A 25,312-nucleotide genomic window follows, 5' to 3' on the forward strand; every position below is an offset into this window, starting at 1 on the left:
CACGCGGCGGCGCGCGGCTCCTCTTTTGACAGATCGAATGAGTTATTAAAAAAAATTCGACGTAAAACTGGGGTTATGAAAAACGTAAAAAACGTTAATTAATGGGAAAATTTAATGAGAATGTATGGAAAAAAATGGGACTAAAATATTTCGGTGTAAAAAGCGGGAAAATGTACAATCAAGGAATGTAAAAACGAGGTTTTACTGTATTTTCTTTTAAATTTTCTCGTAATATGATTTTGACTATATCAAACCTTTCCTCCCACGTAAAAAGTCCAATATTTTAATTTTTTCATTCTATCATAAAGTCAATTATATTAAATATGTTTTTAATATAAAATCTGTGTTCTAAACTGCCAAATGTTAAGCCGGTTCAAATTGATTTAAATGTACATTATCATTTTAGTCCTTAAAATATAGCTTGATTAAAATGACAGCTGCCAAACTAATGTGACTAGTGGTGGGAAAGTACTGATCACGGACCATGTACTGATCAAATCAATTTTATCTGTTTTTTCATGCAAACATGAAACTCTGTTCTGAAAATGTACATTTAAACGCAAAAACAAGCCTGTTATAGTGTGTTTAAGACAATTATTCACCAAAAATAAGACATTTCATACTTCTTTTTCATGAACAACGTCAAAGAATATTTTTTTTATTCGATCGATTTACATTGATAAATATGTCCAAAATTATTTAACCTTGTAAGAACGTCATTAATAATTAGGTTTATTTTAGTTTTAAAGCTGATTTTATATAATTATGTTGATTTTTATGTCAAGCATTATTGTAAAAAAAAAAATAAATGAACACGCCAGATATTAATGATTTTTCGTGTGTCAATATAAATCACCCCTTAGACTTACGTCATCTACAAAGTTATGTCACCTCTTTTGCTGAAAACTCTTATTCTAATCATGCTATATTTTAAGGACTAAAGTATACATTTTTCAGTTTATTTTTTTTTATTCATGTTCATTTTATATCTGCAGCTTTTTAATTGGAGGTTCAGCTACTGATTTTTCTCTTGTATTTAGAACCAGCAGAAAGCTGCTCACCTCGGTGATGTGTCTGTACTCCGGATGCTCTGTGAGTCACATTGCCAACAGCTTCAATCCATGCTGAAAAACCAGCAGAAATTGAAGGATGTTCGGGGAAGATGCGCCAAGGCTAAAGAAGAACTCGCCGTTAATCTTTACCACAGGCTTAAGTAAGTTAAATTTTCAAGATAAGTTTATTTAATATGTTTCTTTTTTGGGTGTAAGCGTGTGTGTTGGATTTGTTCCGACGTTTCGGCTACCATTGCAGGAGCCATTTTCAAGTAAACACGGTTTTACCCAATAAAGAAACATATTGATAACAGTGGCTGTGAAAACCTTCGCACCTATTTATATGTTTATTTATTTATTAAATTGACTTCAAAATAATTTAATTTATTTCATTTATCAACTAAAACTACTTATACAAAAATAATTTTTATAAAAGCATAAAACCTATTTATCATTTTGAGACCCTTTGTTTATATAATTAATGTAATATAATTTCTAAAGTATGAAAGATTAAAAAACATTAAAAGTGCCAAAATTTTTCAAATAGTACACCTTGCCTATTTCTTTTAGTACACACGGAATAAAAAATATTTTTTATATCGGCTCCAAAAGGGTTAAAACTGTTTGGTGTTTTTTTTTTCCTCATAAAATACACAGTTAAGATTATTTTTCATTATCTTTTTAATGTTGGATAGCTGTTTTTATTTTATTTCAAAAGTTGCTTTATTATTTTTAAATCTATTCTTTTTTATAAAAAAAATACAGATCATCTTAGATTTGCTGACAAAATGTATTTATATCATTAATTTATTAGATTGTAGTTATTTTCCAACCTTGATTTACGAGTAACATAATAGGTTTCTCAGAATAAATTACTAGTGCATTTCATATGCAATTATGTTACTACAGAAAATCATTGAATTTCATGTGACATGCATAAATGGTATTGAATTTCAATCAACTATAGGTACTTTGTTTTCCATTTGTTAAAAAATATGGATCTTTGGTTCAAAAGTTATATTTATTTATTTAGCTTGTAAATTTTATTACATAAATTTAACGACCAGTAATAGTCACAGTTCTATCTATTCTATCATATTATTTCCTTCGTCTGTGTTGAGACGTTGATCTCAAAATAGTGGTTTATACACATTACGAAACTAACAATGATACGTTGATTTCCAGATGGATAGTGTATGTAGAAAATCGTATGTTCGAGACAGACAGTTGCCTCTTGTTCTACTACCGGTCTCTATCTCGCCTGAAGCGTCACCTTGCCGTCATCAGCCAGCTCCACAAAGCCCCCAAACTCTTCTGTACAGCGGTGCACGAGATCGTCAGGCGGAGAACGTTCTCACAAGCCTTCCTTGCCGTGAGTTTTTACTTACTTTCATTGCCATCTATTATGGGCTTAAAAACATTTTGGTCACTGAGAAAATGATTTGAAAATTGAATTATTATTTTTTATATATATAGGGAATACATTTTTTTTTAAATTTCATTAAAATGTAAAACCCTTAATTATGTGTTTCAAGGGACCAACAAAAAAAGGTAAATAGAGGGCAGTAAAATAAATTATGGATCAATGTTTAAACCATTTTTTTACAGCGACTTTTTTTAATATTGTATTCATAAATAATAAATGTCTGAAACACAATAAACCAATTTTAAAATTACAACTGAAACATGAAAATGGCAGCAATAAATGTTCTTAAAATACAATTAACTGTTGGTAAAATTACAACCAAAAAACACAAAAATGGCAGCATTTCGTCTATGTATTGATTTATCGTACCAACAAATTAGTATAATGATGGAACATTTAAGTTTGTAAGTGAAAATTCTTGACGGAAGTTCATTGTAATTTATTATATAAATAAAAGACAAGTGATACTCTAATCCACAAATTTGGAACTCTGGATATTCCAAATTTGTGGATTAAAGTATCACTCATCTTTTATTTATATAATAAATTATAATGATGGAGATTAACTTCAGACTTTTGAGCGTCAGTTTTCAGTGCGGGTGGCAAATTTTTCTGACTTTAATTGCGGGGAAAAGGAAAATGTAAAACTGGGTTTTAAATGTATTTAAAATTCTAAATTCTTCAGGACTTCAAAAATTATTTCGCATCAATTTCGGGGATGTAATTTCCAGGTTTCACTGTAATTAAATAGTTCATTTCCCTCTTTTCTTATTCCAATGAAGTGCATATTATGTACTTCTGGATTACCTGCTTTCAGCATAGAGATGCTAAGGATACCAGATTACAGAGAGCTCCTTCAGGCAGCTTTTCTCGTTCGGCAACATGCAACTTTTCCGTGTATGTGGGCACCGCTAAGGAGACTTATGTCCTCAGATGCTGTGTGCGGTATGTGGTGGACAAGCTGTAATTAAATAGTATAGCTTGAAACTGATATGTACACCTTGTTTTTTTTTAAATTTTATATTGAATTAAACAACGTATTAAAAAAGGTTTCATCCAGAGTACATTGACCAAAATTATTTCTTAAGAAAGACTGTTTAATTAGTCTATAGCTAGGTTAGTTAAAAAGTACTTCTTGGGGTTGGATATGACGAAGGCTGTGCTAAATTTTAATGATTTTAAATATTTAATTCAATGTTGGTACACCATATAGATCAGTTAGTAATAATTTTAATATCTCTCTTCCAGTGGGCGTCAGATCTGGCTCGCCATTTACTCACCATCCACAACGAGGAGACTTCCCGTCGCAGGACCTTTAATACCCTGTTCTCGGGGCACTTCCTCAACGGGCTGTTTCCCGGTACCGAGGATAACCCTCCCCCCTTTGCTACGTCGCCCCCGCCCGAGTTCGACTCTCGCCTGCCGCGGCTCTCGGCCTCAGACCTGCAAACCCTGACCACTAGGATGCCCAACCTGACGCCAGAAATACCCCCTTACGATATGAGCAGCGTAACTCAATTCTTTGCAATTAGGTAAGTTCTGCAAATAAATTAAAACTGCATTGATTATGTGCATATCATTGCCTTAATTTAAATACACGGTAATTTTTTTTTTCTTTATTTGAGATTATGATTGAATGTTTTTCATCATACAAAATAGCATCTATCTCTGTCGTTTGAACAAAGAAATTCTTGACAGAAAAGAGATAAAACACATTTTTTTAATAACACATATCTTAAGGAAGATCTATATTCCTTGGAATACAGCGTAAGTCAGTAGGTGGTCAGAATTACAGTAGTTAAACTTGGTTATAAATATATATATATTTATAAATACCGAGATCTCGGATGTAATGAAGAAACACTCATTAACATTTTTGTTAATGGTTTTCTCCATAATACGACCGGCTAAATTACTGATACTTTAAAAATTTTTTGTCTCCTGTAAAATTATCATTTTTTTTTACTTGTGTTATATTCAAATTAAGGCAACGATATTTCAATGTCAATGAAAATTTGTAATCTATTTTTCGATAAAAACTTTAAGGGTACTGATTGAATCCATGTAAGTTTGGTTTTATTCAGTTGTTCACATTGATTTTATTTGCTACAATATTTGGAAAAGAACTTATTACTGGTGTTTATGGAGTTGCTATAAAACTAGTTCGAACTTTTAAAATTATGTTATTTATTTTAGGCCGACAAAAACTACTATAAAAATTGCTGAACCCCGAGTAGTTGATGAAAGACTATCGGCTGAAGCTGGTGTAGATCGGTAAGTCTTAACTTATTTTAATTTTGAATGTCGCTTCCAAATTGATGAAACGCATTAAATCTTGTCTTTGATTTCAGCGGTGTGGAATCAGAAACCGATACGGAGGAATTCGAAAAGGTTGGCCAAAGTCCGATGTTCGATAGGTCTAGTGGAGCGACCGCTACTCCGGCTGTAACTGCACCTCCTCCCTCACCCGCCGCTTGCGATGTCTCCACACTCACAGAGGTGCGACCAAACCCGCCAACTAAACCCCCGAGAAAGACTATTCCCAGAAAAGAGATCGACAGTCTCGCTCCCATTCCCGAAATCCTTTCTCCGTTGAGAAAACAAGATGTGGACTGCCTCCTTTCGCCTAGTTCCTCCCCGCCGAATTTACAGTACGCTAGTTCGGAAGTATCGAGCTCTTATTACCCTCTTCCGTCTCCGTTCCTCGTCCAGAGTTCGTTCTCTCCTCTCGAAGCGGAGAGTTGTTCTTTCCCCCACCCCGGGCTGCCTCCTTCGCCATCCTCCCCGACAGGGGCACTCGGCGAGCGTGCCGATTTCGAACCGGCCGAGTTCTATATCGAGGAGTCTCCGCCCACGAGCCTCCACTGGGCCCCCTCGCCCCTGGAGCCGCAAACTCTGGCTTCTCTGCTGCAGGTAGACAGATCACGATGATGCACCGTATAGCCTGCATTTGGCATCCGCGCACGCTCCAAGCTCCAGTTAAACAAATCACTTTTCATCCAACCCATATTTTGCATATCAATTTTTATATTTGCAAATCTCCATAATATAGTTAGCGCACCTAAATCACAGTTTTTTTTTACATTTGGGTAATCTTTTCTAAAGGGTTTATTTTACGAATCAACATAGCGTTGTCTGATTTTAAATGAAACATAATAAAATTGTGTTTAAAAATGAGTAGATACTCGAGTAAGTATGTTCACAATCATTTACAATATAAATTGATACGCAATGTAAATAAGATTTGTTTTAACTGGTGAAAAAACGCATGTTATATTTCGCTGTAAAAGTTTTGCTGCTCGCAATGAATTTTGGCCTTTTCGTATTTTGCGTTTACACAACTTTCTGTAGTTCCTTGGTGCATCGTCCTGTTGAGCTGTTCGGCTTATTTATTTTGTTATTTATCGGTGAGATTATTTTTACCTTTGGTGGCCCTTTCCTTACTCTGAGAATCCTTTTCCTATCCCTCAAAATCTGATCTGATTGTTCGATTAGTGCTGCAAATATTGTTTATTTAATGTGAAACGAGCATTATTTATGTTTGCATGATTTGCATAAATTTTACCATTTTTAATCGCTTTTGAGTGACATAATGTCCAAATTTTATAGTTGTAAATTACCTCCAAAATTTGTAGATACTACTCTGCATTAATATTCTTTTCTTTTTTTAGGAGAACCTCGGATCGCAACGTAGTGAAGTAGAAAGTCTTAGAGAAATACTGTCCTCCGTGTCAAATGTGTGTTCTCAATCTATATGTGTATTAAAAAATGAACTCGGCAAACTAAAAACAGATTCTTTAGATAATCAAGTAACGTTTAAAAAACATTGTGACGAAATATTATTAGCGTGGGAAAAGTGTAACTCTGAAAATGCTGTCAGAGAAAGAGAAACTCTTCAAAGGCTTACTGTAGACCACGAATTAGAAATGAACGATATCAAAAAGACCTTAACGCAAAGAGATGACGAAATAAGTACGCACAAGCTAGAATATACAAGCCTAGAAAATAAATACACCCAAATGGCACAAGAAATGAATGTCAAAGTTTCCGATTTTGAAACTGTTATTAGAACTCACGAAGAATCAGCTAAGGAACATAGTAAAAAAATAGAAGAGCTAGAAATCGTTCACCAAAAAGCCATGAAAGATTTACAAGAGAAACTTACCCACGATTTCAAAGCCCAAATAGAAACTTTAAGATCTCGCTTCAAACTTGTAGCCTGCACTAGTATGGATCGCTCACCCTCAGAATCTAGCTTAGAGAAAATAGAAAGGCCCGACGTCATCGAAATCGCCAGTCATAAAGCCATACTTCTCCAAACCAAGGAAGACATGGAAATAGAGAGGGAAGAAGCCATAAAACTGGCATTGGAGAAGCAAGAAGAGGAGTCAAAGAAGAAGATGGCAGAAGAAATTAAGAAGCGATCAGCGGAGTGCGAGAAACCTATTAACCTCAGTGACGCAGTCAGGCGAATAATGGATGAGAAGGAACGCCAACTGGATCAGAGCCGAGAAAGGGAATTCCATCTGCAGAAGGAGTGTATGAAGTATAAAGAAATTATCCAACAACTTAGTGATCCCGAAACGAGTGACTTCCAAAATATCAACTTTCTTCAGGCGCGTGTTGATACTTTAGAAACTCAGAGAACTTTCTTAGAAAAGAAACTTGAAGAGAAATCCATCATCCCCACTACTTCTGTCAAGGAACAACAGACGTGAGTAAATCCAATTTAACGAAATCGTTATGTCAATGCAACAGTAGAAAATCTTTTAATTTGCACAAAATATTGTAATAAATAATGAAACAACACAATAGGGAAATATCACTTTCTTTTACATTTTTAAAGTAATAAAGGTCTAAGAAATACTGTCCAGTAAAAAAAAAATTTTGTGCTAATAGCATGAAAAAAAAATTCAATTTTGAATTCCCACAAAAACGATCATTCCTTTGGCCCCTAATACGTCACTATTCATGTCTTTTTGTTCCTGGCCATTGAAATTTGTTAAGAACATTATCAAAAATCTTGACGTCACAACAACCAAGGCCAAACACGTCCGTTTTCCTAGCTTATGTATGAAAACATTTCTTCGCAATATCCACATTGATTTTGAAAATACAATTAATTATTCTAAGTCCATTTCATATATTTTTACCGGTATTCGTAGTATGTGATATTTCCCTATTGTGTTGTTTTATTATTTTGGTTGCTAGTTATATTCATTAATGGCCATTTATCATATATACTTTCGAACTTATTACAAGAGGTGCCAAATATTCTATGCTGGAGTGACCAACTTAAAATAAAACTAGGTGCGGCCAATATTTAAAAAAATGGCATTGCGGCTACTAAACTTATTCACATTGCAAATGTATCAATAAATTATAAATGTCAGTTTAAAATATGTAATTAGCTCAATTTTTACGGAAACATAAATTAGATACTTTCAAGAAATGGCGCTGAATGTGAGGCCAAGTTTTATGTATTACTTGAAACAATTAACCTTTAGCGATTATGGTTGTACCATGTGCGTCTCAAATAGTTAATGCATAAAGGAGTATGGGCATATATTGTACGGCGTCGCTTGTCAAAAATATTCCATTTCATTTATTCATAAAAAGGACGTAGCAATGTCATCGATAGGTGTAAATATTTAAAGAAAAATGTGGAATTCTTTTTTTAAAAATAAAACTACAGCAATTCCCTTTTCACTAAAAACTCATTCTTTTGGTGGTTAATATAAAGTTTTTTAAGTTATGACCGAATAACCTCCATTAGCTATTAACTCAAAATGGCAATTTTTGAGATGTCTTACTATAACATTGATATTTATGTTAGATAAATAATATGTAAAATTCCAGCTCAATTTATTGTCATAATGAATTATTTGTTTATTTTAGTGATATCGTCGAGTTGAAAGATTCCTTCACCAATCCGGACTCCAAGAGCCGGCAAAAACTTTGTAAAAGTATTATACCTGTTAGCCTTCCCTTATCCATATTCAGTTCCACTTCTTGTAGCAATGGAGATATCATTCTCATTACTTGGGATCAAGAATATAGTAATTTTTCCGTTCTTCAGGTAAATAAATAAATCTATTAATTTAATTATAGCACAGTAAAACCTCGTTTTTACGTTCCTCAATTTTACGTTTGCCCGCTTTTTACACCGAAATGTTCAGCACTCATTTTTTATCATCACGGTTTTATGTTTAAATTTTTTTCTAATTCATTTGATGTATCAAAAAAGCCAAAATTATGTCATAATAATGGTGCCACGGTCTGCGCAACGTGAAGAATAAAAACAGGTAAACAACTAATAAAGGACAAATTATTGTCTCAACCTAAATTCAAAGCAGATGCAGTGTAATTTACATTTTTGATTAAGTGTCTTCCTTTAGGGTTAGTTTTAGTTTTCATTTGAACAAAAACGTCATATTGATTTGTATGATATGCAGTTGACTAACGTTTAGCAACCACAAAGTTTTAATATCAATAAATCGCGAGGTTTAAAACATTACAAATGAAATATTTAAAGTTATATAAAAGCTGGTTTAAAAAGTTGCAATAAAAGGGTAAAACAATTAAGCAGCAATCTATATGACAGTTGTTTTTAGTGATACCATAGAAAATAAAGTGATACCGTATAAATAAAATTTCTCGACATTTAGGGGAAAAAATATTGTACATATATTGTATTGTGTTTTATGCAAATCCGAAATTTTATTTTGTAATTTTTTATTTACACATAAAATATGTTTAACGCGCTGTTTTTAAATCAAACAAAAAAACAGATTACAAAATATTGTTTGAAAAAATACAAAGTATAAAAATATTTTTAGTGAAATCATTGAAAAATCAAAAAAATATGAACAGTCCCCAATTATTACAACTTTTCTGGAAGTATATGTACACTATAGTGTAGCAAATTAATTTTATTTTAATGTAATTACTATTTTTTCCATACATTTTCAATTTCCTCACTTTTCCGTTTTCATCAGTTTTACACCTTTTTTTCTTGCTCCCTTGAAAAACGTAAAAACGGTGTTTTACTGTATTTAGATTTTATTCACTCACACTTTATGGTAAAATATTTGTGTTTATCTTTCAATAAAATTTACAACTGAATTAATACAAAAAGTATAAACTGGTTATTTTATTGAATTGGTTTTTAATAGGTGACAGTTTAAGAATAAACATTTTTTTTCTCTTCACGGAGGCCTAATTACTCTGCCCTGCTAAGGCTAAAAGTCGTATCTGCTAAATTGAAAAATTTGCAGTACATTACTGTTCTATGCTGTGCCAATCTGAACTTTTTTTAATGAGAATATCTCATATTTAGAATCAGAAATGACTTGTTGACTTAGTAAATACATATGTGAGACTGTTGAATATCAATTACGAAAAAGATAACGCTAAACAATATTTTTTTTTAAGTTAAGACTTTTAGGCTTAGCATGGCAGTACGTGGTGAATTACAAAACAGAGCACCTAGGCTTGAGAAAGATCACATTTAATTTTTGAGTTCTCACCGGTAATCGAACCCGGATCCTTTCGTGTGTGAGTTAAGCGTCTTAACCACTACACCACATAGGCTGCCAATTTTGATATATTGAAAGGCATAATTTAGTTGAGCTTTCAATTAAAAAAGCAGTTTTTTTGTTGTCCTGTAAAAATAACAAAAATAACTTTGGCGGTGTTGTCATTTAAGACGATATTTATAAATACTACCCTAAAAGTATTTTTCTGGCTCACTTTAAAAATATCTTCCTTTTGCATTTACTAAAAATAGATTCCTCATCACTTTTATGAATTGTTGGGATGTCCGAATTCTAAAATAACAATTTAATTATTGAATGACTGTTTTGAAAATCCTTTTTAAAAAGAATTAGACTTAAGTTTTATTACATACGTACCTTATTATGAAAAAAATATATCTACTATTATTTCATCAAAATGAATTCAGAATATAATATGGATAAGAAATATTAGTTTAATTATGTTTTCCAGGATTCACCGTCTCTCTTCCTTCTCCATATAGATTGTTTAACAACTTTAGACCTCAAAATACCATCTAAGGATGCAACTAAAACTCACTATTATATCGGCAAGGTTGAAAGCAAGGACTTTTGTGTCGCTGTCAAGGTATTTATCTGTTTCTTTTTTTTTACTTAATTTTTTAATAATAATTTAAGGTTTTATGTTCTGTAAAATGTAGTAAGAATACAGACCTCTCTATACCGTAAAAGTAAAATTTTAAATATTTTTCTATCACATCCTGCCTCTTTAAACATTCTTGATAAAATCTATTCTTTATTATCGTGTAAAAGTAACACAAACCATCAAGCCATTTGGTAGAATGCCTAAAAAATATATTATTTTTATTAAGTGCATGTTAACTTAATTTTTTTAAAATGGCTAAATTGTATTATTTCCTTACTTTTTACTAGACTACCGCCTTAACCGGGCACCTCCAAGAACAAAGACTTCCGTCTTGTTCTGCTACCGGGTACCCTAATAAATCTCATTAATTAGTGTCATAATATGATCCAAAATCATGTTTTTTATGATTGTAACTCGGTAATACCAGTATCAATAAAATAATATCATTTTTCAGGTTCGCAATAGATACAATATTGCTCAAGGTTCCCGTTTCTATAGAGTAAAGGTTAGACCTTTAAAATCTTCCGAGATCGTTGACAAGGATCAACTGTTTAGATGTGATATATCTTTATTAAAAGAAAAAGGTTTGTAAAATTTCTTATTTATTTAAAAATGAATAAAGTATTGCATCTTCTTAAAAAAAAAAGAAATTTGCATTCTTAGAACCCTTATATTTCAATTCTGGGTTCATTTTCAACGAATTAAAAATAACTCACTATTAGAAAATGGGAATCAAGGAAAAGCAAAGTGGGGGGAAATTAGTTCACTTCTTAATGCAGTGGTCAATGCATTCTATGTACATATGCTCAAGATCTCGGGTTGAATTCCTGTGGCAAAGTCAAAATTTATTCGAGGGTGGTTTTACACTAATATTTCATAGTCCCGTATGCACCATTAGGTGTGGATAAGGAAATTATCGCGATTAAAAAATAAAGTCATCAGTCATGTCATAAAAAACTTTTTAAATTAAAAAATAATAGGTTAATAATTATTACTAATTCTTATTGCAGAATCTAGTCACTCTAGGGGCATGAGCGTGTCAGCCATCGCAAGTTTTGCTCCGGGCACTTCAAGGAATCGAGACTCCGCCATGACCAAGAGCCTTTACTCAATCCTTGCCGAGTCATCCCAGTCCACGAAACGCACGGACGAAACTACCAACGAAGTCATCATCTCCGAAGATTCAGAAGAACAGCATCGCAGCGAGCAGCCTGATTCCATAGAAATCAATAATCCGGATCCTTGTCCCGCCAACGATGACCAGCTAGTTCCCTGCTCCCAAATCGACAGATCCTCGATGTCCCAGCTCTCCCGCAGTATCCAGACTACCATTCCCACCCCCGAAGAAAGTGTGCCTTATGAAATTTCCAAGGACAGTCGTGTTAACGAAGATTTAATTTCTGAAGTGGCCGAGGAAGCCACTCCGTAAAGTGATAATAATCCTCTCGAAATTCCTCGTCTCGCGTCTCTTGTACCCAAATCTGATGGTGCTTTCGGTTATTGGTATTTCTTAATGCTGGTCATTGAGCAGCATAAAGTGACTGATCTTAATAAAAATGTCTTATGCTTAAAATTTGTTATTCACTTTGAAGGAATTTCTAGAGTTTTTTTTTAGATACGGTTTACTAAGTGTGTGCTGGAGCGATTATTTTTCATTTAGAATTCTATTGAATATTTAAAAAAAACAATTAAGTAAATAAACATATTGGATTAAAATATTCTTATCACATTTTTTTGGGTATCTTAAACAGTATAAGTGATTTTTGAAGTCATTTTTGGCATTAATTTTCTAATTTTTATATCAAACTGAAATCCAGCTTGATGTATGGTGAGTGATAATAATTATTCTCAATGGACGTGATATCTCAACTATGCAATTACGTAATTTTATTGTAAATGTAATTCTGAAATAACTCGGAGATAGAGAATGTTTGTGTAATACTAGGTTACGTTTTCTTCTAGAATTAACCGCATTATCCACATTCTTATTTTTTGTGTATCAGTATTCTCACCGTTTTTACTTTAAATCATATTCTTTTTAAATATTGGTAATCTTGCTTGTTAACAAAAAATAATTATATAAAGTGCAGTTTGGTCTTTTTGAACGGATCGCCAAACAAAACAATTTACTCGCAATATAGTATGTATGAAAGACTGCTTGGAATATTGTTTGATGCGTATTTAATCTTTTTTTTGTGATAGAAAAAGAGACATGTTTTATTTTATCTTGTGCTCGCTGTAGCGATTTGACTTGTTGTATATGACATTGTTTTTTTAAACTTTTGTGTCAGTTGCGATTGTGGGGTTTAAATTCAAAATAGTCCATTTCCATTTGAGTGTACTACTTGCAAACCTGGCAAAATCCACAATCTAAAAAAAGTGAGATATTAATTGAAACTTATTCAGAATACAATTTTTTACAATAACATTGTCAGTTAAAAATACGGCTTTATTTGTAATAACTTTACTTTTAAATTGTAGGGTTTGTTGCAAACATGGCAACCTCTACTTGAGTATTGTGAAGTTGGAATGTATGATTTAAATGTATCATTTCACTACTGTTTCTTGACATAATCATGCTTATGTCACCACTGCTTACGTGTAAAACATTTACTGATTATAATAAAAAATTGAAGTTAAAAAAAAGTTGAAGTCAAGTATTGTATCAGTTTATTGCGATTTGCTCAAAATAAAGAAAGATGGATTTTGCCGGGTTTGCAAGTAGTACCCTCATTTAGTTGCTGGTTTAAAAAACTCTTTTCTTTAACATAATAATATTTTGTCGCCAGTTTACTTTTGTATGGTACGGTACATATTGTTTCTATCAGTATTGTAAGTTTAGGCCTTCTAAACTCGAAATTTGTCTCTAGACAGTTTTGACTTAAGCTATGGTTTCCTGAGAGAGCAGTGTTGTCATCTAGTGGCCGTCATGTAGCGGTGGATGACGTCATTAAAACGTTGCCTGTACAAAGCAATGCCGCTAGTTTCCTAGAGAGCGTTTCATTCGTATTCCAGCGCAAATTTGTCAAAAATACGCAAAATAAGTAGTCACAGCCACCGCATAATAACACTGCTTTTTTAAACTTTACATCTCTGGACACTGCTAAGACGGGCAACTTATTACGCCCTCCAAATCACGGTATATTATGACACCGGCACCGCTTTCCTAGGAAACCATAGCTTTACACTGATTGTGCCAAAATATCAATTTAATAATCATTTTCAATACTCAAAACCTTGTGTAAAATTCAGACCTTAGAATAAGCTTTCATTTGCCTATTTACAACACCCAAATTTAACATTTTTCTTTTAAGGAATATGACTTTTTTTGACCTGGAAAATTAGAGACGTCGAATAAGTGTTTATTTAGTTAGTGCTTAATTTTTTCCTCTCAAGTACACTATCTTCATGACATTACTGAATTTCTCTATTTTAAGAAATCATTGTAATCTCTATTGACCTCACAATTCCATATTCATTCAATTTTTCTTCTTTATGACTAATATTATTAATAAGTTAAAGACGAATGTGTATAAAGAAGGATAGTCAATAACACAATGTATTTTTATTTACACTAATTTAATATAAGTTACTACATACCTTCAAATTCAAATGGCTGTGGCTTAACCTGATATTCTTACACCTAGATTTCAGAAGAGTGCTGCCTGGTTTTGTAACCATAAATAAACAAACAATCGATCACTCATTTTTTGATTTCTTGTGATATTTGTGAAATAGTTGCATAGTTGAATCTTGTGATTGTCAAATAAAGCATGAGTGTGAAAATAAAATTAAACGCGTCTTTTGAATTCATCACATTGTTCTAAAACGCAATCGAGTCTAAGACTACTCAAATAATATTCACAATTTAAAATACCACTTACACTCTTAGATTTTTGCATCCCGTTTTTAAATGGGAACTTTTCAATTTACTTTTAATATTCCAGTGCAATCATATGCAGAAATGATTGTGTTACGTGTATGTGATTGACTACAGAGTAATGTATATTTTTATAGATATAAAAATCGACATGTAATTATTTGTGTATTTTCAAAATTTCAGAATATATATATGTATTTGTTGTACGCCTTTTCGGGGGTTGTGTTTGAACGAAACATAGCCACTAAATGATTTAACCATGATAAAATAGAAATATTAGTTCAAACTTTAAGGGTCACATATTTATAATATATTTCCTTGTTGATCCCTTAAGTTTTATTTATTGAGTTATAAATTGATTTATACTGTTTCCTCGTCCTTTTGAATATCGGCACTTAGGATCATCAGTTTACTTCTCACTGATATTTGTATGTGGTTTAATAAACTTTAAGGTAGGATTTGATTTCGGCCGGCTTCACTTTGTATCGTGTATTGTATTATGTATGAAACATTGTGCCTCCGTAGCTTACTGCATGTAATATAGTTCTTAACACTGTTGTCAAATGTATGCAACACGTGTCATACATGTTTTGTGTTTGGTTGTGTAGAAGCTGCTAAGAATTTCACGCGGTTAAAAATCGTTGATTGAAATATTGTTTTTTTTTTATCTTACATTTCTAACTTTTAGTCGAAATCACAATATTTTCAAAATTCATGCTTTATGGAACATAGGTGTTTCGATGGTCTTTTTTTACCCTTTATGTTAGTTTTAAATTAGAATTATCCGAAAAATTCAATGACTCATAAATTCTGTCTTTTTATTAAACCCATTAAAAAGAAATATTTTGTTTGACTCACCAGTCAGGAAAAAATAGTTTTTTGCACCTTTTTTTCTTAACAATATGTATTCCATTTCTCCTTTCAAATCATTATGGAAATCGCAATAAAACATATCATAATACATATTTCACATTTGTTAATACATATAATATTCAAATGATTGCTTATAAATTTATATATATATACCAGTATATTTGACAAACTTATTATGTACACCTTTACATATGCATGTCCTTAGAGTTTCTTCATTTTCAAGTCTCTTCAATTGCTTGTTCTTCAATAGATATAATAATAGTAATTACTCACATTTGAACTATGATCCTGACTGGTAAATGCTATTTTATTATTGATTATTAATACATTTTCCACTTATCACTGTTCCAAAGTAAGTTTTTACACCTGCATGATAGCTGGCATTCGAAAATATTGAAATTTTACTCTTATAAACAGTGGTACAATAATCGCAATGTAGCTAATATAGAGTGAAGGGTATGTGATATACCTTGAAAAAAACAATAAATTTTTATACAAATTAATATTTCTTTTATTTTTCCTTTTCAACATCTTATAATCTAGTATTTACATGGTTTAAAATTAATAACATCTAATTATGGCTGACTGCCGCGAATTGACTAAAATGGTGGGGAGATCGAAATTGAGTTTGGTAACACGCGTCCATGAGAGGTTCACAGCTCTCGGAGATCAAATTAGGCGTTTCTATGTTATGGACCATAGATTCATAGACATACTGCCCGTTTCCCGACTGGTGGTAATCTATGGTCGGTATATCAATCTCCGATTCAATGGGGATGTTTGCTATTCCCTCCATTTTGTTACTTAGTAATCTATTATCAAAGGAAAATCTGTATTTATCTTCGCAATTATTTAACTGGTAATCATTTCTAATGTAGCTATCAGAATATTGTTCAGCATTCGAACAAAAGTATTTTTGGTCTTGGGGCAGGCTCTCCATTGTTCTCGGTGATGTTATTCCTTGTTCACTGCCTGGAAATTGAGAATAATAGTTATTTGGTACCATATTCATGTTTTTACTCTGGTGGATTTCGTCCGGGTTGAACTGCAGTCTCGTATTACAAGAGAGAGCGGCCGGTTGGTGTTCGAGAACATCATTTTGGATGTAGCTTTCCGGAGAGCAGCTGGTATTAAGTTGACTCGAATTATTCGAGTCGTCGTTTGATATGATAAAGTGTTGGGAATTCTGTTGGCATTGCATCCAGTAAGTTTCCTCGGCCTTGAAGTTCTCTTTGTGTATGGCTCCACTGCCGAGGTCGATGAACGTCGGTGGGGAGTTGGCGAGTTCACTATTATGTTCCGGAAAGTTAGGATAGTCCGGTCGAAGAGGCTGGTCTAGTTGAAAGATTTCCTCCGGTTGGAATATGTCGCCGGTCATTGGCACAAAGTCGAAATTCTGATTCTCAACTGGCTCATTATTCGTCGTGTGGTATTGGTAATTAGGGAGGATTTGTTCATTTTGAGGGTGAATTGGCTGATCTTGTGCGCTCCAGTAAGCGGTGTCAACTTGTTGGTGCTGCATGTAGTTTGGAGACAAGTTGTTGTGCGAATAATATTGGCTATTATTATTCTGATTATTTTGTCCGCACATACACTCGAATGGGGAACAGGAGCATGAGTAACCTAGAATAAACATTATAATTTTTATATATTTGCGTACAAGTTATTAATAAAATACTCTGTAGGTACAATTGCGTTTATTTATTTGACTAATGAACAGTTTTGCCCTGTAGTAAACATTTTTAAACTGGCCAATATGTTCTAACTACTTTATAAAATTATCACCCCCTCCATGCATACTTAAATTTTACAGTGTAAGTATAGTATAGTTTGTACCTAGTTCTTAAAAAGCATACTATTGTTACCTGGTTGCGAGAGCTATAAAACCGGTTATTGGTCTATCAAATTAAGTGGATTAAAGCGTCATTCATTAAAATATTTGTTTTATAAATCTCTTATGTTCACATATTTACTTATCTGCCTATTTCAAAAACTATTTTGGTTTTAATTAACTAATAATGAACCTTGAAAGATATTTCAACGAAGATGAAAAGCCTATTTGGGAAGTCAAAATGGAAGTCTAGACCTGCGGATCACAATTTTTTTGGCTATGAAACCCTAAATTGACCTACCTTCTTTTGACGGAACCCCATCTCGACAATAAAAAAGCAAATTGACAAAAATGATATTTTTAAGACCCGTGACACCTTACTGTTTGCATGTTGTAATGTAAGACTTGAAAATAAAGAATATGTTTCGAATTAAAAATCTTTACAAATAATGAAATTTTTTGGTGGTCGACTGCCTGTTTTCTACGACAATATGCCTTAACTTGCAGAACCCCTGTGACCCTTCCACAGGACCCCGGGCTCCGCGGAACACCTTTTAGGAACCGCTGGTCTAGCTAGACTTTCGTAGGACTTTGGCCCAGTTGCAACTGGTGCACCATAAAAAGTAAAGTCAGAAAAGTTTAAAGTTAAATAATTTTTTAATTTTTGCCAAAATGGACAAAGTAAATTGTTTACGATTACGTTTTTTTGGTTCTTCTGACCCTTATCCTAACATTGGCTGGTGTAAGAGATGTTTAATGAATATGGGTATGAAATGTATATTTTAAAATTTGATATGTATCAAAGATAAACTAGAATACTTTCACACTTTCAGTTTAGAATTCAGAAGGGTTTTGGCTGGTTTAATATTCTTTCACAAATTAATATCTAACTATATAGATGCCCATTATATCCTCGCTTAGGGGTGCTATTCTGAACCACTCTCATGGCACGAGAAAACAGTTTTTCTCGTGTATTTTGTATGTAAATACTTGAGATAATACGGCCACGAGAGCGTTTGGAATACCAGCCCAGATCAACCTCAATGTACCTCACTGTAACTTGCGTACCAATGCTGTGGGAAATTTTAGAACTAACATCGGATTATTTTCCCCTCTGCTAAGGATCCTCAGAACAGTTAACAAAATCTCACTAAACAGTACTGTCGTTGTGTTCCTATGGCAAAGGCAAGCATTCAAGAAGCAAGCGGCGTTATCACTTCTGACTTGAGATGACACACTAGCCATGTCTGCCTAGATCATGCCATGACTATACCTATTGTACATTTAAGTAGATTGTAAGATTGTTAAGGCTAAGTCAATTCATTGTAATATATATCATTAATGCAAATCTATTGTGACTTTCATAAGCCTGTTGATTGGCTTAAAAAATCCCAGGTACAGGGTGTTAGAATGTTAGTAGGAACACCAGAATGATTTCTATGAAAACTTATTGCTACGCACACGTAAAGCAGAGGATATTAAAGATTTTAATGGACCACAGGTAAGTTTTTCTCCTTAATTACTGTTTTTAATTATAAATATACCTCGGTAAAAAAAATACAAACCTTTTGAGCTATCAGCTATTAATGGCGGAGGCATCAGTATGGCAGTTGTGTTCTCTCTCTGCCTTTTTGGGACCCGCAATGATAAAAGCTGGAAAATAAATAAATAATTGTTAATAATATTCTATAAATAATTGAATTATGCCCACGTAGTATAACTAGGTGTTAAAAAAAAATTCCTACAACTATCTAAATAAATACATTACATTACATATGTGATTCTGTTTTTTTTTAGAGTAATTGAACAAAAACTTTTGGGCAAAGCTAAGTCAATTTTGCTGTTTTTTTAAAACAAAACTTATTTCGCAAAATTCAATGATTGTCGATGGTACCTCATTGCTATATGTACCATTTTGCGTGGAATTTTTTTTTTGTTGTTTTTTTTTAGTTCGTATGGTGGGGACTATTCTATGTGGGGACAATTAAATCATTGATAGAAAAAATATTTTTAGTTTGTCCAATTTTTGTAGACTTAAACTGAAATTCTCCCCTTTAGGGTGGAGTACATTTTAAATAAGGGATGTGGAATTATGTGGGCTTATGACTTGTCATTGTCTATTCTAGAATATTGTAGAATAAGGTACCTCTAGAAAATTAGGCTTTGCCAACAAAAAAGTTTAAGATTTGTCTAGCACAGCCTGTTTGGAAAGAGCTACTATAGAGTCGAATAATATTTGCGGAACAAGACAGCTCGGCATTAGATTCGTGATTGTTGATTTTAATTTATTGATTTTAGTTTTCTGATCTTAATTGTGTTTTTGATTCAAATTTATTCGTTTGATAGGTTTAAATTACGAATTATTGATTTATATCTTATAGTTATAATTTTATTGACGATTATAAGAGATTCAATGAATCCAATATAAAGTTTTTTTTTTTCTTTTTATTTTTTTTTTTTTTTTAAAGGAATAACCCGCTAAGCCTTTATTTCAAAGGCTTGTCAGCAGGTAGGAAAGAGGGGATATGGATGGAAGCAATAAAAAATACACCACAACACCCAGACCAATTGAGGAAAAAATCTTTCTTGGATTTGTTTCTTGCAACTGGCGGGAATCGAACCCGCGACGCCAGTCTCACAGTTAGCCGTCTAACCAACTGCGCCATGGCGCCTGTCTATATTTAATAATAAGAATAATTGGCTGACTTACATGGCCACTTTACATACTGTGTAAATTTCACCATTTTGCTCATGTTTTAGCGTCTATATAACAACAGATGAAAAAATTTATGAGTTAATGGTTTCAGCTCTTTAACTTCACAAAAATCAACAGATATGAATATTAAAACATAGGCAGAATGATGATTGTTACACAGTAAATAAAGTGACCACTTACACCAGCCAATGGCTGCTAATGCTTAGACTTTCCTTCTCTAAAATGTTTTATCTCTGTTATAATATAAATATGTTTACGGTTACACACATATAAGTAAAAAAATATCCATTAATCATCATCATTTCCCATTCCGCATCCAGTGGTGCATAGGGCACTGTATTGGTATAATAATGCAGCGTATTTCGATCATCTGTTAGAATGAATATTTCACGTTGACCCTGCTAGGAATCGAACCTCGAGCATGGTTGACGAACGCGCCATTCAAAAGTAAAATTTCGGCACCTCATTAACAATATTTTTTATTTTTTTAACATGAAATCGCGCTGAGGTTTTTTTACTGGAGAAACAATTTTCTATGATTTATGTCTAATAAAACAGTAAGGTGGAATTCTTAACCAAATACTATTCTTGTTTTTTAATAGGCAGGCGTTTTACCTAGGAAAGAATCGAATGTTTGTCTCACGGTAGTATATGTAAATATTACGATTCTGTGCTTTAGGCAAGTTGTGCGGTTCTTTTCCAAAGTTGACTATACCCAAAATATGGCATGTCGAGTTTTGTATCACATCAACTGGGTTAGGGGACGCAAAACATGTTGATTTATTTAATTTTTACCAAAACGCACAATCTACGTATTTTTAGTTTAAATTGATTATTTTTAAAACTATTTCCGATACGGAGATATAAGAAATAATTTGCCATGGAAAAAAAAATCTATGTAATTGGGGTGGTTTTCTGAATCTTCTCACGGGGGTTGACTTGTGGATTTTTATTTTTTGCCCGCTTAAGGCCACATTAATGTAATATTATTTTTTTAATTTGTTATTAATTTATACCTATTGTAAATGCAAAAGAGAAATTATAATAAGTAAAAAAAACCCGATAAAGTCTTCTAGGTAATTCTTAAAGTCGCCATAATTTCTTTATTTTCTACCCCCGCGAGAAGATTCAGAATAGCGCCCCTGATGATTTCCGGAAATTAGTCAGTTTTGGGGAAAAAAATTTATTTTTTTAAAATATTTTTTCTTGTATTTAGTGGCCCAGCCTAATCATTTTAGGAACTAAAAATACTTGTAATGTCTTCCTAACAGTATCCGCATTTTGTATATTTTTTACTTTAAGCAGTACTAACGAAAAAAAATAGCTCGATTCTTGAAAAAGTTCAAATTTTGAAATACAGTAGTGCTTCGCTAATCCGGATCTTATTCGGTGATCGCGGTAATCCGGACGAAAATGTTATTTTAAAAGTTATGTATGAAAACATTTTTTCACACTGTCCATGTTAACTTTTAGAACACATTTTTTTTTCTAAATCCATTTCACATATTTTTATCGGTATTCGTAGGTACTAAGTGATATTTCCCCATTCATAGTATTTTTTTATTAAAACTAAATATTTTTTTTTTTTGGAAGTCTTTTCAACCATCAAATACGTAAAAAAATAATTTATTCGTTCTGCCAAGATAAAAGTCAACAATATTCGCATCTTCATTTTTTACTTCAAAAATAAAAGTAAAAATTTCAAATTTGGAAATAGTCGGTTTTGGAAAAGAACCCCACAATTACAATGCTAGAAAAACATCTACACCCAATATCCATTCTGAGAATCGTTCGAATTATGAGATTTGGCGCCATAAATAGCGAGGAGCAGTGTGTAATTAAAGTGTCGATTGCTCGGCCTACCACGTGAGGCATTTGACTCTCGTTTTACATTTGTAATTCATTAGTTGATCGCTCGGAAAGCCGATATTTACCGACATTCCTACTTGGATATTCATGTATTCCATTGTAATGAATGGATCGTTCGCATTTAGTAGCTATATGGCGCAGGACTAAGAAAATAAATAATCGTTTTTATTGTAATATATTGCAAAAGAGAGGGAAAACCTTTTTGAGAAGGGAATATGGAAGTGTATGCTTTTACGGAGTTCACGACGGACATTGACTGGTTAAAGTGGTCACTTTACACACTGTAACATTCACTATTCTACCTATGTTCAAACATTCACTTTTCTCTATTTTCTTTGTAAAATATTTTCCTTCTCTGTTGCAATAAATATCAATCTTCCAGCCTTGTCTACAAACATTCGGACATACTTAAAATAATCGTTTTTCTTAAACGCGTTTCTCTCCTAGCGAACTGTACGTTTTGTTTTTTCATATTTTTGTTCTTGTTATTTTGTATGCATTATTTATTAAATTGACTGTGTTGCTTTCATGAAATAAAATAAATTATCGCAGATATAAACAAAAATATATAAATATTAGTAAATATTTATATGTAACCGACTTTTTGGATCTACCAATTTCGAAACGTACCCGTTTCTTCGTCAGGACACTAATTACACTAACATGTAAATCCCACTGCACATCTGAAGATGGTGGACCATAGTAGTCACACAAATATTTTAAATCAACGTCAACGTGTTGATAGGATGCGTGCTATTGTTTGAATGTTAAAAACCTCACAAGATTTAGGTCGAACTGTAATTATGTGATTCGTGGGCGGCCTTGAATGTTCAAAACCTCATAAGATTTAGGACGAACTGTTATTATGTTATTCATTGACGGCCTTGAAAGTCCTAAACCTCACAAGATTTAGGTCAAACTGTAATTATGTTATTCGTTGACGGCCTTGAATGTTCAAAACCTCTCAAGATTAAGGTCAAACTGTAATTATGTTATTCATGGGTGGCCTTGAATGTTTTTAACCTCAAAATATTTAGGACGCATTATTATTATGTTATTTATTGACGGTCTTGAATGTCATAAACATCACAAGATTAAGGTCACAAATATTCTTCTGTTATTATTTACCTTATTGCTGAGCGCAGTCTCCCTGGCCAGCAGCACGGCGAGCGAGCGCACGCGGCGGCCAGCGCCCAGCGAGCGGCGCGCCTCGCTGGCGCCCTTGGCTTCGGGCCGCGGGTGGTCGTGCGCGCCCTTGGCCTGGAAGAACACGGCGTGCTCCGTGTGCCGCCAGAAGTGCGTGACGGGGTACCCGCAGTGGCCGCGGCACGCCAGCACCTCCAGCCGCCCTCCCGAGCACAGCCGGTTCGGGCACGGCTTTCCTGCAATAGCAAAATTTCGTTGTTTAGACGACTCTGCAGAAGGGTGGACCGATATTTTTCTCTTCCGAATTTTGAAATGAAAGGGGTCTTAAAAGTTGCCTTTTGGATTACTCGGAATGCAAAAAAAATATTCGATAATCCCTTTGGCCCTCAACCAGAGCTTGAAGTTTATGAAAAAGTCGATTTTTGCGCTAAATCGGCTGTCATTTCATATTTAAGTAAGAAAATCAGTCGAATTAAATTTAATGTTGTGCACTAAACCTTATTAAATAAGCATCTAAGGGCGTGCGTTGCACTTTGTTTCGTAATAACATTGTTTTAATGAGCCATTGTTTTCGTCTATATTAGCCAGGCGCTCAATGGAATCAGTTCCGCGGAGTGTAAACTTTTTGCATTTCGGTAGTTCTATAACGTGTTCGAATTTGTGATGTGAATAAGTTATATCTTAACTAACAAAAAAATAATTTTATCAATCTAGATAATTAACAAAATGTTCAGACAGCGATAAACTTCAAACCTCGGTTAAGGGCCAAAAGTAGTATGGAATACTTTTAAAAATAATTTTTACTTTTTACTAGTTGATGTCCAAAAACCAAAAAAAAAACTTCACACAATTCTACTCTGCAGTGCGAGTGGAATGTTTACTGCTCCACCGCCGCGCCGCCTCATTTGGATGGTCTGCGTTGATACGAAACCACCGTATTTCCGGGGAGATTGTGTAGGAGCTCCAATTGCATTCCAAATCAGCTAATATTATCTAAAATCCTATTTATTATGACCCGACACCCCTGTTCGCGCATAGCGATAAAAAATGCAATGCAATACAAATTGCAATAGTTTTACAATTGCAAAGTTTTTTTTTCCTGTATGATAGGGAAAACATCTTGCCCACATGTTCCCAAATACAGAAGATACAAAATATTTAGCAAATAGATTTAGTAAAAAACACAATGTATTTATTAATAACTGACTAGATTCCTCAAAGATATCTAACCTCTAATCAACTTTGTATAAATGATTAAATGTTCTTTGAATTCTAGGTAGAAGTGAGTGGTAACCGATATTTAATTTGTAAATTGGTTGAACCTTTAACATACTCTGTGAAAAAACTCCTTCGAGTCACTGTGTGATAACCTGAGGTTAGGAAATGATCGCCTGATAATCACTGTCTCTTTTCATCTTATTAAAATTATATGTTTGTTGCTAAGTGATCTAATTATATCTCATCTCTTGCATTAAAATGATTGTTTTTTAAATTGTTACTCGATATTTTGTCATTTTCGGATATCTTGATGGACAAAACATTTAATTTAAAATTACTTAATCTTCCTAAAAATATGATATAATTTTTTTCTTGTGTGTTTTGAAGATTACAAAAAATCATGGTAATATTCATAGTAGCTGCCGAGATATTAATTTTACAAATGTTTTGGTCTGGAAATGATGGTAATTCTTGAAAAATTGAAAAATACTTGATTTATCAATTTCATTGGCAGCTTACTGATAAAATAAAATGGGAAGGAATTCATTAGTTAAGTATACCTTGAGAAAGTAAGCTTGTTAAGCTTTGAAACCGGTCGGTGGAAAAAAAAATAGTGGTTAAAAACAAAGTTGTTTTATTAATTTTATTAATCATTTAGTCTAAAACCAATGCTTTGGTATGGTCATTTCTTTAGAGGTTGAATTGATTTTAAATTTAACATAAATCAAAAGTTTGTTAAAGAATTTAATCTAATCGAAAAAACTATGTTGTTTTATATAAAATACAAAAAAAAAACAAGGTGTACATATCAGCTTCAAGCTGTACTATTTAATTACAGCTTGCCCACCACATACCGCACACATTTGAGGACATAAGTCTCCTTGGAGGTGCCCACATACCAGTGGCGAGCCGTGCTTTATTTTATAGGTAATCTATTAAAAATGTTCATTAATTTATACTACATATAAGTACTTACATATCACGTAAGTAATGTAATTATAAATGACTATTTTTTTGTAATTCTGTGAAAATCAACTCAAACAACAATTATTATTAAACACGCGATAAACGTAGTTTTATTCTACACTATTTTAATACCATACTTGCACAAAAGTTTATTAACAAATACCACAATGACATT

General features: G+C 33.0%; 2 protein-coding genes across 3 annotated transcripts in view; one reads left to right on the top strand and one right to left on the bottom strand.

Moving 5' to 3' along the window:
* Positions 1 to 13,336, top strand: part of Atg17 (autophagy-related 17) — a 38,145-nt gene extending 24,809 nt beyond the window's left edge. For both annotated transcript variants that reach the window (XM_088223742.1, XM_088223741.1), the window contains exons 9-18: positions 1,041 to 1,213; positions 2,238 to 2,424; positions 3,727 to 4,010; positions 4,675 to 4,752; positions 4,830 to 4,977; positions 6,150 to 7,192; positions 8,377 to 8,557; positions 10,486 to 10,620; positions 11,093 to 11,222; positions 11,649 to 13,336. In XM_088223742.1, the coding sequence (XP_088079868.1) occupies positions 1,041 to 1,213; positions 2,238 to 2,424; positions 3,727 to 4,010; positions 4,675 to 4,752; positions 4,830 to 4,977; positions 6,150 to 7,192; positions 8,377 to 8,557; positions 10,486 to 10,620; positions 11,093 to 11,222; positions 11,649 to 12,067 (2,778 nt within the window). In that variant the 3' untranslated portion in view covers positions 12,068 to 13,336. The remainder of the gene's footprint in view (positions 1 to 1,040; positions 1,214 to 2,237; positions 2,425 to 3,726; positions 4,011 to 4,674; positions 4,753 to 4,829; positions 4,978 to 6,149; positions 7,193 to 8,376; positions 8,558 to 10,485; positions 10,621 to 11,092; positions 11,223 to 11,648) is intronic.
* Positions 13,337 to 15,878: 2,542 nt separating this feature from the next.
* Positions 15,879 to 25,312, bottom strand: part of LOC148283298 (uncharacterized) — a 30,425-nt gene continuing 20,991 nt past the window's right edge. Inside the window, exons 4-6 of the mRNA XM_088223743.1 lie at positions 22,936 to 23,189; positions 18,788 to 18,875; positions 15,879 to 17,014 (exon numbers count right to left, since the gene is read on the bottom strand). Of these exons, the coding sequence (XP_088079869.1) occupies positions 15,963 to 17,014; positions 18,788 to 18,875; positions 22,936 to 23,189 (1,394 nt within the window). The 3' untranslated portion in view covers positions 15,879 to 15,962. The remainder of the gene's footprint in view (positions 17,015 to 18,787; positions 18,876 to 22,935; positions 23,190 to 25,312) is intronic.

Source organism: Micrasema longulum, unplaced genomic scaffold (assembly GCF_059751315.1).
Source record: "Micrasema longulum isolate JH-2025_06_02 unplaced genomic scaffold, ASM5975131v1 h1tg000250l, whole genome shotgun sequence".
Lineage (NCBI taxonomy): Eukaryota > Metazoa > Arthropoda > Insecta > Trichoptera > Brachycentridae > Micrasema > Micrasema longulum.